This window comes from Eptatretus burgeri, chromosome 8, assembly GCF_056783735.1.
Source record: "Eptatretus burgeri isolate ZD-2024b chromosome 8, Ebu_testis_v1, whole genome shotgun sequence".
Classification (NCBI taxonomy): domain Eukaryota; kingdom Metazoa; phylum Chordata; class Myxini; order Myxiniformes; family Myxinidae; genus Eptatretus; species Eptatretus burgeri.
In genome coordinates, this window is record NC_140968.1 from 96,328,423 (window position 1) to 96,342,940 (window position 14,518).

Below are 14,518 nucleotides of genomic sequence, written 5' to 3' on the forward strand. Positions count from 1 at the left end.
AAGCTTCTGGTCCTCACCATCTGCTATGATGTTCCCTGGGAAAGCCACATTTCCAAGCTGGCCTTCACAGCCAGTCCTCGACTGGGCATTCCCCATCATGCAAAGCCCTTCCTTGGCACACCTGAGTTCCTGACCACATACAAAGCTTTCATCCACAGCCTAATGGAGTACTGCTCTCCCCTCTTGGCTGGTGCTCCTGCCTCTCACCTTTCTCAGCGTCACACTGTGGAAACCAAAGCATTTAGGATCATTGGTGTCTCCCGCGATGAGGCTGAATCTTTGGGTCTCTCACTCTCTCACCGCAGGCAGGTCGGTGATCTTTCTGTCTTCTACCATCTCCTGTCAGGTCTCCCCCCCCACCCACCCCCAACCTGTCTGCAATATGTACCCCCTCATATTTCTGCAGGGCGATCAAAGTCCACCAGCAACCCCCTTCTTGTAAAACGACCAAAATCAAAAATCACTAATCCCCTTCAGTCTTTCACTCTTCTTTTTCCCCACCTTTGGAACAAACTCCCACACTCTCCTCAAGCCCACTCTTCCCTCCAGGTCTTCAAAACAGCTGTTCACCACCATCTCTTATCTTCCCCCATCCAAAACCACAAGCTTTTCTATTCCTGTTAAACATCCCCAAACTCACCTCCTTCAAATTCCCTGCTTTCCTTCCTGAAAGTCCCTGTCGTGTAAAGACCTGAAAGTCCCTGTACTGTCCATCTTCTTTACCCTGTGTACCCCACCCCATCCCTCTCCCTTCCACAGATCTCGTGATGTCTCTGTTCCACCGTGTTTTGTCCTTCCCTCTCCCATCCCTCTTTCCTACTGCTCCCCTTGTTGTACGTTCTGTGTGTTTGCTTTCATTCGAGCCTCGACAGTGTATACAAAAAAAAGAAAGAAATCTGCAAGTAAGAGGGTCAATTTAGGCTAGGTAAGTTGAATTGTGCAGAAAATATTGTGGGTACAGGTGGGATATGACAGGAGATGGTCATGCACTGGCTGCTTGAAGCTCTGGAGGGAAGAGTGGGATTGAATATCCTCAGGAAGGCGGTTCATGAAAAAGATGTGAATGCAGAGGAACAAAAGAGTAAAGGTGTATACTAAGTCTGGGTTTTGAGTATTTATTTAGGAGGGAGCTAGTGGTAAAAATGCGTGCATCCTGGATGAGCTGGGGAGGGTCGGATGGCTGAATGAGCAGAGAGGAGAGGCAGTAAAAAAATGGAGAGGTCACCAATCTCTCTATGATGAGAACAACAAACCCTGTGCTTCGACCTCATTTTGGGAAATTACAATGTTGTTGAGAGATTTAGATTCCACAGATTCCAGGAGAGATATATATGATGCTGGGGCTCCACCCCATAGGGGAGAGCAATACTCCATTGATTTTTGGACAAGCCTTGTAGGCTGGGAGTAATTCTAATTTTTTAAGGGATGACTTGGAGTGATGGAAGATGCCCAGTCTGTGTCTGGCTTTTGAGGCCAGCTTTGTTATATGACTGGCCAAGGAGAGGTCATGGATGATGACGAAGCTAAGTAGTTCAAGAGTCAACTGAACATCTTCTCGTGGCTGATGTTGGCGATAGATAGGTGGGTTAATTTGACTATCCTTCCGGAGTGACACAGTGAGACTAGGACTTACCAGGATTGAAAGACATGTTCCATTTAACAGAGCAGCATGTAATAATTTCAATATCTGATAATGATGCAGCTGCTGTCTGCCTATCCGTTGGATGGAGTGCTCTGCAAAAAGGAAGAGAGGCTTTTCCAGAGCATCAGACAGGTACTTTATGGATATGAGGAACAAAACTGGGATCAAGACAGTGTGTTGGAGCACTCCAGCCTCCTCAATGATAGGGGAAATAGGGTTTCATTGATAGCAATACATAGACTGAGGAAGTTGGAAAGCCAGGCATGAAGGTGGCCATGTATGTAAGCTTGGAAAGCAGAGGAGGATGCTAGACTGTGTTGAATGTCTGATATATCCAGGGAGAAAGTCCTGACCTCTTTTTCACATTTGGGGCCTTCAACCATCGCTGAGAGTAGAGCAGCACCAGTTTCAAAGCTAAATGACTGGGATGGAATTCAAACTGGTGGTCAGAGATCAGGCGGTTTGAAAAGAGGACAGATGATATCAGTAGCAATGATTGGTTCCATGATCTTGCTTACAATTGAAAGTAAGCTTGCTGACCTGAACTTGACCTAATTTGTTTTTGAACCCTTTTTGTTGAAGGGAGTGAGGTTTATTGACTTTCAGGCAGAATGAAAGCAGCCAAGAGAGAAGGACAGGCTAAAGAACATGGATAAAAGAGAAGCAAGAGCAGCAGAGCAGGATTTTGTGTGAGAAAATAATTCACTGATGCCATTTGGGCCGATCAACGAAGTAGGGTCAAGGCTAGAAAAAAAAATGAAGCACTCACCTACTCCCTCTCTCCCTCCAGCCACTACACACGTCGTCATTGTCAATCAAATGATCTTTTTCTTTTTGATCACTGTAACAGTTTATTTTTACATTTCATATTAAAGTCAAAAGGCAAAACAGATTAGTGGACTGCAATGTCAGAAGCACTGCCTCACGGTGCTGGTTCTCATGGCACTGGTGATGTACAGAGGATTGAAATAAAGTTTGTTGCCTTATTAAGTGTATTTGTTAAGTGTATTTGTTACATTCCTAGAGTTAAGACTTTGTTCCAAAGAAACTTATCTCCACTTATATAATGGGAGTAGATTGGAAAATTGGTTTCGATTTACGAAAATTCACCTTGCAGAAGAAATTTGCAGAATGTAACCCTTCCACAAATCGAGACTACTGTGTGTGTGTGTGTGTGTGTGTGTGTGTGTGTGTGTGTGTGTGTGTGTGTGTGTGTGTGTGTGTGTGTGTGTGTGTGTCATGCGCCCCTTGGTGGCTCAGCAAGCAAACCAATGGCCGAGCGGCACACCATTGAGCATTTATCACATGGGTGGCTGCCTGGCGCAGCAACTCGTTCTTTCCGCTGGCTTTTGCGATACTTCAATCCTTCCACCCACGAACGCTCACATTAATTCTCCCTCTCTTTGCACTCAGCATGCCATTTTGACCTGTCTATTTGAGATACCTGTGTGCTGTTTGAGATAAAAGGGGAAATTGGTGTCAAAATGATCAGTGTGAGACGAGTAACACATGTATGATATACAAATACATCAAGTTGGATCCAGGATTTTCAACAGGAAGGGGCTCCAATATAAACCAATCATTATATGGGAGATAATTCTTGGAGGGCTATGTGCCTATGATAAGCTACCCACAATTCATTGCATTGGCACAATGCGTAAAAAATATACCCCTTTAAGTATATGTATCTCTCTATTCTACAGGAGTGCAGTTATGGTCTAAACTGAGCTGGATGGATGTCAAGGAAGAACCAGAGGCAAAACGTTGGTGGGTGTTCAATGCATCTCATTGTATTACCTGCTCAGAAGTTTTGGAAGGGACCACAAGGAGTGCTGCTGTAAAAACTCCAACACATGATGGTCTCCTGTCTGTGCTTAATGCTGCTTAGATAAGGCAGGACGATTTGTTAAAGTGGATTGGAACACTTAATGAAGACATTTTAAGTGGTGAATGCTCCATTTATACCATAGGAATTGCAAAGGTACACACACAAGCAAGTCAAATTTGTTCTTCCAGGCAAAGCAATCAGAACCATTGATAGTAGGCCCATCAGAAACTCAACCAAGAAAACTCGGTGGAGAAGACACTGCCGGTTTCAACATCAGGCAGCACTGCTTAATTTGTGGTACCTCTAGAAAACGCTGCTCAAACAAGAGCAGAGAAAAACTTACACATATCAGCCCTGACGCAGGTCAATCAACTCCAGAAAAGGTTCTTGATGCAGCTGTGAGCAGACATGATGATGCTATTCGTTGATGCATGCTTTTCTACCCAGACCTGTTTGCCTTTGATGCAAAACATCACAGGTCCTGCTACTCTCACTACAAATACAGAAACGTTTCAAAGAGAAATATTCAAGCTGTTTCTGTGACGGCACAGCAGGAACCTGACATATCGATTTTTGAAAAGGCTTTCCACAAACTGGCAGAAGATATTGCACAGACAGTGCTGTCAAAACAGTTATAGAAAGTTGTAACACTCTCAGATGAACGAGCAAAATTTGTTGAACTATTAACTTAGATGGATATCCCAGATGAAGAAGTGTAGATTTATTCTTCTTGGAAGCTGAAACGATGGCTGAAAAGTCATTTTCAAGAGAGACTGTCATTTATTGAAAGGATAGGATGTTCAGACTCACTATGTGTTCATTTCATCACTGTGGGAGATGCACTTACGAAGGCATCATTGCATGCTGAGATGAGTGAATGTGAGGAGACGTCAGTGAGTAGTGACAGTGGATGGACCCGTGCAGATATGGATGAAGCGTTAATACTGCATTGGGCATCTGGCATATTGAGGAAAAGTATGCCGTACATCAAGACTCTTCAAACTCATATGTAGCAACTTCAGAGATGGATGTGGATCATTTCAGAATATTTGTTCCGTATACTTCATACAACTCCATTCATTGGATCACCAGTGAAAGTGATTATGAGGATGTTACCACCAGTAGCAATGATGGACATTCATCAGGAGCTGATATCAAAGTGGTATCAATATGCCACAACATAATAGCTCTGTGTCAGAACACCTGTACATCATTGACATTGGGACATTGGGCATTGCTGTGCACATTCACCAGTTTTTGAAATAAGCAGCTGGTTGATGTGCTTCACAATCTATAGCGATCTGTGTACATATGACAAAGTGAGATGCTTCTTGACATCTGTTGCAATAGAGTATTCAACAGAAGAAGTGTATAGACAGAATATAATTCAAAATGTGGAGCCTGAAGATACCAACACATTCATTGATACTGCCATCAACAATTTTGATGAAAATGAAGAAACTCTTGATGGAAGAACTACAGGGTGTTTCAAAAAGTGTGATGCAACTTTAAATGTTTATTTACAAAGGAACAGAAATCTCAGGAACATGAACCAAACATTTCTTGAAAGCTAATGACATGATATTTTCGATCACCGATTGCTATTGCAGTAAGTCACTGCTGGAGTTAGTGAGAGCCCAAGGTTTGAAATTGGTATTCACACAAAATCCTTATAATTGACGTTCTCGATGTGTGCCCCTGTCAGACAGGCATTGATCCTGACTCCAAACTGTAGATCTTTCCTGTAGATCTCATGTGGCACTGCCTGGAGGTAGTCTGACACCTTCTGCTTCAGCTCATCCAGTGTGGCAGGGAGGTTTGCATAGATAGAGCCCTTGGCAGCTCCCCAGAACCAGTAGTCCTGAGGGTTTAAGTCTGGGCTATGGGGTGCCCAGTCATGAGTGGTACCCAGGGCAACGAAGCGGTTTCTGAAGAGCTGCTGCAGGAAAGTGATGGTATTACCAGCTGTATGTGGGGGTGCACCATCCTGCATAAACCAGGTTCATGCTGAGCTGGTTTGGGGTGACCTTTTGAGCTAGCTCATTATGGAACTTCTGGAGCACGGCCCGGTAGCGCTCACTGTTGATTGTCACTGTCCTGCTGTTGTCATTCTCAAACCAGTAAGGTCCTAGCATTCCTCAGCTGGCATTGAAGGTGCAGAAGCATGTGACCTTAGGCCCTTTCAGGTACCTCTCAGTGATTTCCTCGGGTGGTTCTGCCCCCCCAAAAAATTTTGTTGTGGTTATTGATGGCACCGTTCAAGTGGAAATGGGCTTCATCACTGAACCAGATCAGGTTGATCCAGTTTGGGTACCACTCCATCCTGTAACTGAGCCAATTGCACATATCAAATCTCCTTCTCATGTCATCTTGACTCAGTTTATGCCTAAAAGAGATGATGTATGGGAAAAGCTTCAGTTCTTCAGTGAGGATATACCAGACTGATGTTGGTTTGTTGCCTAGCTCCCGAGAGCGCCAGCGGTGGGACTTCTTGGGACTGTCCACCACAGAATCCCGCACAGCATTGATATTGGCTTGGCTCTTGGTTATTGATGCTGGCCTGCCACTGTTGCCTTTGCTCTGGTTGTGCATTGCACCCTTGTGCTCAAAATGTTTCACAATACGTTGAATGGCACAATTTGTGTGTCCATCACGTGTTCTGAGGTCGTATTCCTGGCAGAACCTCTGGCGGGTGTCTACATATGATTTTGTCTCGTATGACAGAGCCATCACTTTTGTCTTCTGCTTCACTGTCAATAGCATCGTCGAGCAATGGAGCTAGAAATCCCAGACAACAAATACATGATAACACCACCAAACCATGAAAAGGAAAATGGCATGGGTCAAAAAACAAAGAAATGGCAGAAAGTCAAAGTTGTATCAATCTTTTTGAAACACCCCGTACAACACATTCAAAAGCAGCTATCTTGTTCCAGAGGTGTGCATGTAAGGATGATGAGGATGCAAGCATTCCACGCACCACACAGAAGGCACTACATGTGACAGAATATGCAGAGGAACCAATCCATCGATATGCCAAGCCAAGCAAAAAACCAGAGCCACCTCCGATGTCAAATGCTTCAGTCTTGAATGCCAATTCAGAATTCATAACCAAAAACAAAAGAAAGAACTTAGCTTGGGAATTGGCACAGTATGCTCGTGGCCATTCTCTAGCTATTCCTGCGTGGGCTTGTTTCAACAATGTGATATCACTGAAAAACATACCTATTGCAACCATCAGGTATCTTCCTTTCATACATGTACTGCCAACAGATTTCTCTACGATCTAGACAACCCTGATGAAGCTGGTGGCTGTGTCTCAGAAGCAAAGACAGTCTCACATTCTTGTTACAGCTGATCTCGCCATCTACTGCAAAACACAGCAGGTATTGTGGAGCAAACCATAATCGTTAACAGACAAGGTGGGATGCATCATTTGATGGCTTTTATCGTCAGAATTGGCAAACTGTTTGGCGATGGTGGCCTGTTTGATATACTGACAGAAACCGACGTCTACTGTATGTCGACAGCACAGCCCGTTGCATGCTCCAGGTAAGACAGCTGAAATTCCATTAGACGAAGATGACAGTGATCATGATTAATAACGTATCATGCATTTCTTGATATCTATGCTTATCGAAAGCCAGTCTTGGATGAACATCAGACAGTGATAGTCTGCATGTTCAGCAATTATTAATGGTTGGAAATTGAATCGAATGAACAATGATATGATCATTACCAATGTGAAGACGAAATATATTCACAATAGAACATGGTTATGATTTTGATAGTGCTTGCATGAAATTGATAAGTAATAGTTGGAGCCCCTTCCTTTTCACAATTCTAACTGAAACTTAATGTATTTGTATGTCATACGTGTGTTAATCTTTTTACACTGATCATTTTGACATCAATTTCCCCTTTAAAACTCCAATAGTATTGAAGTTACATGTATTTCATTCAATTGAATTATAATGATGATTTTAATAGTTACTGTAGAAACGAAGCTAAAATGAGAGTTCTTGAATATTTTCTTCAAAGTCAAAAGTTGTTTTTGGAATTAACATACAAACATGTACATACATACATATACACACACATATATATATATATATATATATATATATATATATATATATATATATATATATATATATATATATATATATATAATATTTACAGTGGCCTGCAAAAGTATTCACTCCCCTCCAAAGTTTTCACATTTTGATGCCAGCTGTGTGTATTTAATGATGCTTTCAAATCAAACTTAACATGTAGTCTTCACAAACTACTCCAAAGTGATAAAACTAAAAAAATGCAGATAAAATATGAATAGGTTAGAGTACCAGAGAAAATCAGATGATTCTTGGTTGTACAAGTATTCAAACCCTCTGTTAGTACAGGCATTTTAGCAGAAATATTGGTCAACATCCCACAAATTGCAACAAAAGCAAACTCAACAGATTTTGATTCCTGGATATGTCCTCAGTGACAGGAAAAAAGTCCTAAGGTATCCTCCGGGGGAAAGTCCTGAAATCATGGAAATCCAATATGTCCGCCACCGGCTTCGGGGAAATGAGAAAATTGTTAAGATTGATATTTTAATGTTTAAATATATGTTTTTCTGCATTCTAGTTGTTTCTCGTTCTGGTCAGTATATTGATATACAAGAATAATTATTAAAAAGTGAAATGTATTGGGGGTAAAATTAAAAATTATAGCTTTTTTGTCCAAAAATGTCAATTTTTTGTCCCGAAAACAAAATATTTACCTGATACTGATTTTGGCTCCTGGACAAAAAAAAAAAGAAATGTTGAAAACACAAGATGAAATCAAGTCTATGGCAATACAATATAATTATGTAAGTCATTGAAACATGACAAAATTCACAATTCCAATCGGGGCAATCACATCTGCCTGACGAAGGTTTTGAAATGAAAATGAAAATTCGCATTAAACTCAGAAACTACATCCATTATAAACTTACTATACATGTTGAGAAAAATCGAGCGTATTAAAGTTAGAACTCGACAATGTCGTCATCATCCTCATCATTGTCACATGGAGTGTTTGTGCAGCCAGAGCCCCTGCAGTTTCCACAAGCTGGAGTGCACTCAACGTTGTGCTTCTTGCATGTGCATCTCATGGTGCTACATTCAGCCTGGCAGTTGCACCTAATGACACGTAACATCTTTTCAGGAGCTGGAGCTATTGATGTCTGAAGTGGCACAAAACCCTCGTCACACTTCTGTCAACCCCAGTCTGTGGAAGAAGAATGCAAGTCTGACGTCTTGAAATGAATCAAAGACCACCTTCAGAAGCATGCCGAGTCTGCAAAGATATCTTATAGAACTTCAGCGCTCTGGGTTCAGTATATGGACATGCTAGACATTCTACGTAAATACATCCAGGCAGAGCACACTGGGAACTGGGCACTACATCTATAGGCCATCCAGGAAATGCTGCCTTACCTGGCAGCCTCGGGCCACAACCTGTATGCCAAATCTGCGAGGGTGTATCTGCAGCAGATGTCCAACCTCAAAACGCAACATCCCAATGTCCAACAACGTTTTGATGAGGGGTTCCATGTGGTTCGATGAAGTGATCGCCTGTGGGCAGGTCTTTCATCTGACCTGATCATCGAACAAGTTCTGATGAGAAGTTTGAAGACCAGCGGGGGGCTCACACGAGGGCAACGAATGACAGAGCAACAACGGCTGGTATGGCTACTATGAATGCCTGCCTGTGCAGAAATAAACCAGGCAATGCAGGAGCTCACAGGTGTGAACTACAACACTGGAGAGCAGAAGAAGGACATGACCAAGGCAAGACAATCTCGTGATTGGAAGGACACACTATCAGCTCTTCAGTATTTACAGAACGGAATCCGTTCAGTAGTGATCCACTTCTGAGGAACATTGCCACTGGAGTTCATGCACACCCCACCGTCAACGTCGATACAGCACATGCTGTAGGAACCAAAATATTGAAATCTATGGATGGGAACACACCTGCCGAGTACACATTTAAGAGGAAAGACCAAGTTGTCACCCTCGGCATGAAGTCATCTGTCAAGATTGATGGAGAGCAAGTCCAGGTTGACCCACAACTCCTCTTCCAGAGACTGATCGCTGTTGCACAGACAGCAGAAGAACTGGAGTCGGCCTTCAAATATGAACTGAGCAGCTATCCACCAGCCCTCTGATTCCTTTCTTCAGCTCCGAGAAGCACACAAGCCAGTCTTTGCTGATGCCATCTGGGATCTTCTTGGATCCGATGTCCCAGCCGAGATCTCCAATGATGGGCAACAGTATGTTTTGGATGCGGGGCACTTGTTCAACGCATTCCATGGTCTCATGGATCTACATCCAGAGACATATGCCACCAGTACACTGATTATGTAACGAAGAAGTACGGAGATACCATAGTCGTGTTTGATGGTTATGAGAGTACCAACACGAAGGACATGACACACCATAGACGGTCTAAAGGGAATGCTGGCACTACTGTGACATTTACAGCTGACATTCGTCTCACAATGAAGAAGGAACAGTTTCTTGCCAATAGGCAGAATAAACAGCGATTAATTTTCATGTTGAGTGAAGAGCTTCAGAAGAAGAACTGTGAGACACACCATGCCTCAGGGGATGCTGATCTCTTGATTGTACTGAAGGCCGTGCAGTCTGCTACTGTCATCAACACTGTATTAGTTGGTGATGACACAGACCTCCTCGTACTCCTATGCTACCATGCAAGCTTAGAATCCCATGACCTCTTCTTTTGTCCCGAGTCAAAGAAGAACATGAAGAAGCCTCGCATCTGGAACATCAAGGCTACAAAGAAAATGATTGGTACAGACATATGCAAGCACATACTGTTTCTACATGCAGTTCTTGGGTGCGACACGACATCTCATCTTCATGGGATTGGAAAGGGAGCTTCCCTCAAAAAGTTCAAAGCAAACAACACATTCCGTGACCAGGCCAAGGTTTTTGATCCATATCCAGCTTCCGTAAGTGATGTGGCAGATGCAGGAGAAAAAAACATTGGTGATAATCTTCAACGGAAAGTCAACTGACACCCTGGACACCCTCTGGTATCAGCGGTACTGGGACAAGGTGGCTTGGAGCTCCTCTCACGTGCAACCACAGACGTTACCACCAACATCAGAAGCAGCAAAGTATCACAGCCTGCGCGTGTATCTGCAAGTCCAAGAATGGAAGGGATGTGCAGATGAACTTCTTCCGACAGACTGGGGTTGGCAGAAGTGTGATGAGGGTTTTGTGCCACTTCAGACATCAATAGCTCCAGCTCCTGAAAAGGTGTTACGTGTCATGAGGTGCAACTGCCAGGCTGAATGTAGCACCATGAGATGCACATGCAAGAAGCACAACATTGAGTGCACTCCAGCTTGTAGAAACTGCAGGGGCTCTGGCTGCACAAACACTCCATTTGACAATGATGAGGATGATGACGACATTGTCGAGTTCTAACTTTAATACGCTTGATTTTTCTCAACATCTATAGTAAGTTTATAATGGATGTACTTTCTGAGTTTAATGCGAATTTTCATTTTCATTTCGAAACCTTCGTCAGGCAGATGTGATTGCCCCGAGTGAAATTGTGAATTTTGTCATGTTTCAATGATTTACATAATTATATTGCATTGCCATAGACTTGATTTCATCTTGTGTTTTCAACATTTCTTTTTTTTTTTGGTCCAGGAGCCAAAATCAGTATCAGGTAAATATTTTTTTTCGGGACAAAAGATAGACATTTTTGGACATAAAGCTATAATTTTTTATTTTACCCTCAATACATTTCACTTTTTAAAAAGTTATTCTTGTATATCAATATACTGACCATAACAAGAAACAATTACAATGCAGAAAAACATAAATTTACATCTTAAAATATCAATCTTTACAATTTTCTCATTTTCCCCAAAGCTGGGTGGCGGCCATATTGGATTTCCATGATTTCAGGACTTTCCCCCCGGAGGATCCCTTAGGAGTTTTTTTTCTGTCACTGAGGACATATCCAGGAATCAAAATCTGTTGAGTTTGCTTTTGTTGCAATTTGTGGGAGGTCATCCGACATTTTGACTGTACTCTGTCTGATGAACCAGAAACCACTTCAGGAGCAAATTATTTGTTTGAGAGGTTACAAAATAAGTGTAATCGGTTTCACCTGGAGGTAATCAGTGGTTCAACTTAAAAATTACGCTCCACCACTTATCAAAGGAGTTTTAAGGTGAAACTCATTTGGTCAACCAACGAGGTAAACATGAAGACCAAGGAGCTTTCCAAGGAAGTCAGACATATAGTGGTGGAGAAGCACCGTTCAGGAAAGGGTTATAAGAAGATTTAAAGTCACTCATTATCCCTTTGAGTATGATTAAATCCATGATTAAGAAGTGGAAGATGTATCATTCCATCCCGACACTACCCAGATCAGGTCGCCCATCCAAACACAGCAGCCGGGCAAGCAGGAAACTGGTTCGGGATGTCACTGTAAATTTAACAATGACTTTGAAAGATCTGAAAGGCACTATGTCCGAAATGGGGTCAGTGTTGATCAATCAACAACATCCCCTTCTTTTTACAAAGTTGGCCTCCATGGATAGATGGCAAGAAAGAAGCCATTACTGAAAGAGACACATCTAAATGCTCACATGGAGTATGCAAAAAAGTATCTGAATGATACTGCAGGCATGTGGAGAAAATAATTGTGGTCAAACAAGACAAAAATTGAACTTTTTGGTCTAAATTCAAAGTGTTATGTCTGGCACATGCCTAACACTGCACATCACCTAGTCAACACCATTCCTACTGTCAAGAATGGTGGTGGCACATCATGTTTTGGGGCTGCTTTTCAACAGCAGGGACTTGAAAGCTTGTCAGGATAAAAGGGACAATGGACGGTGCAAAGTACAGGAGAATACTTGATGAAAACCTGTTTGAGTCAGACATTAATCTGAAACTGGGTCGGAGATTCACATTTCAGCAAGAAAATGATCTGAAGCACGAAGCTAAAGCCACACTCGAGTGGCTGAATAAGAAATAAATATATGTTCTTGAGTGGCCCAGTCAAAGTCTTTACTTGAACCCCATTTAACATTGATGACGAGACCTGAAGATTGCGGTCCATCGATGATCGCCATCAAACTTAGTAGAATGAGAGCAATTTTCATGTGAAGAATGGACAAAGATTTCACCGTATCATTGCACAAAGCTGGTAGAGATCCACCCAGAAAGACTCATCGCAGCCATTGATGAAAAAGGTGCTTCCAACAAATACTGACCTAAGGGTCAATGTTTGTTATGAAGATGATTTGACTCCTCTGGCTAGAAGTGTTCTGTTATGTATAACTCTATTTTCACATAAAAATGCAAATTCCATCAAATAATGAATATGCAAATGAGGTAATTAGCATATGTAATGTCATAAATGGATGACCACTTCCTTGCTGATCCAACTTGATACATTTTGATCATCCCTTATAATAACCTTTAAAAAAAATTATGGTGTGCTTTGTTTTAGTGGGGGGAGGGGTCCCTCCTTTAATATCACTCATTCTCACATTCACCACAACCCTAAGTGAAGTGTTTTGAATTATGCAGTGAGATGTATTTTGTGGCAGTATTTTGAATTACACATTTGAATAAGGATAATAACATAATCCCCCCCGGCCGCTCCTGTAAGGAGTGGGTGCTTCCAGTGTATTATGTGTCTCTGGCCAAGCAAACAGTGTAAGTTCATTAACTGTTTCTGATACAATCTTTAGCATTATTCAAGTGTGTATTATAACCAGCCACTCCCATGATTGAAACATTAATAATCTCATACATGGTCAGAGGTGCATGTAAAAATCACCCCAAAACTTCATGAAGACAGTGCAGGAAAATGTCCCAGTGGTATTATCAGGAAAATAATACCACTGGGACATTTTCCTGCACTGCCATCATGAAGGTTTGGGGGATTTTTATATTAGTAAACATTCAAGTCATATTTTTCTTGAAAGCAGAAGTGGCATATCTTATCATCATTCCCAGAGTAAATCAATCTCACAGTGTTAATTTGGAATTGCATTGCAAATCTAGACTGAAGATGCCGAGTCTAAATTGGGAAAACCTAAATGATTTCACACGGAGGAATCCCTCCCACTTTGGCTATTTATTACATGAGGAAGTCAATAATTCTAAGAAAACTTCAAACTCCTTCAAAAAACAGTTAATGAACTTGATTCAGTGAGCAAGACCTCTCGGTGGCCTGCTGTAGTGCTTATTATTGATGCCATTTACAATCGTAAAAATACAAAGTGAGGATGTTATTGAATGCCATGGCAACTGCAAAATGTAGGGAAGGATTTAACAAATTTTGTGTTGTCATATTGTGCTGTTTGGCATTTCCTTCTCAAAATAGGTCAGCAGTTTCAAATCAACATCAATGCTGTTTCATTGACTGTCTCTTATTGTCTTTGTTCTGCAGGTAACATAGTAGAAGCTCCTTCAGGATCCTTAGACTAGAAATAAAAGCACAAATGAGGAAATGGCTCAACTTATTTAATGTCATTTGGCCAAATCAAATAATTTTTGAGGAGGGTGGGATTTTAAAATTCGGACATTATAAGTCCATTTCTGACACAATGCTTTTCACTTTGAAGCAAAATCTCAATATCTTATATACAGTGTGGTATATAATGCGAACCGTGGTGTCTGGCCATGCTGTCTCCCGTTTCCGGCAGCCTCTTCCTGCTGCATTTGAAAATCTGCTGATTGGTTATTTTGCATTTTCATTTCACTTTTCTTGATTCAATATCATCAATGACTTTATTGTCCCTTCTAGTAATCTTTAAAATCAACATGAACATCTGGATTAAAGTAGGTTTAATACAGATCTTCATGGAGTAACACAATTTAAAATAGCAATATTTCACCCTCTTCTTTGACAAATCCAACCTCCACCACCCGATGTTGCACCACCATTTCACGGTGGGTGGTATAAGTAGCTCAGACCTTTGGCTGTGAGTGAAACCAAGAGTGCAA

General features: G+C 41.8%; 2 protein-coding genes across 7 annotated transcripts in view; one reads left to right on the forward strand and one right to left on the reverse strand.

Moving 5' to 3' along the window:
- The window catches only part of PDE11A (phosphodiesterase 11A), a 324,082-nt gene that overhangs the window by 35,509 nt on the left and 274,055 nt on the right, over positions 1–14,518 (reverse strand). Inside the window, exon 20 of one of the 5 annotated variants that reach the window (XM_085893119.1) lies at positions 13,508–14,494. The exons of the other annotated variants lie outside the window; for them this stretch is intronic. Within the exon in view, the coding sequence (XP_085749245.1) occupies positions 14,483–14,494 (12 nt within the window). The 3' untranslated portion in view covers positions 13,508–14,482. Of the gene's footprint in view, positions 1–13,507; positions 14,495–14,518 lie in introns of those variants that run through there. 5 annotated transcript variants of the gene reach the window in all.
- Positions 1–14,518, forward strand: part of LOC147022331 (uncharacterized) — a 69,957-nt gene that overhangs the window by 30,329 nt on the left and 25,110 nt on the right. The window contains exon 2 of one of the 2 annotated variants that reach the window (XM_085893125.1): positions 3,346–3,409. The gene's annotated coding sequence lies outside the window, so the exon portion shown is untranslated. Of the gene's footprint in view, positions 1–3,345; positions 3,410–14,518 lie in introns of those variants that run through there. The other variant, XR_015061192.1, reaches the window with a different exon arrangement.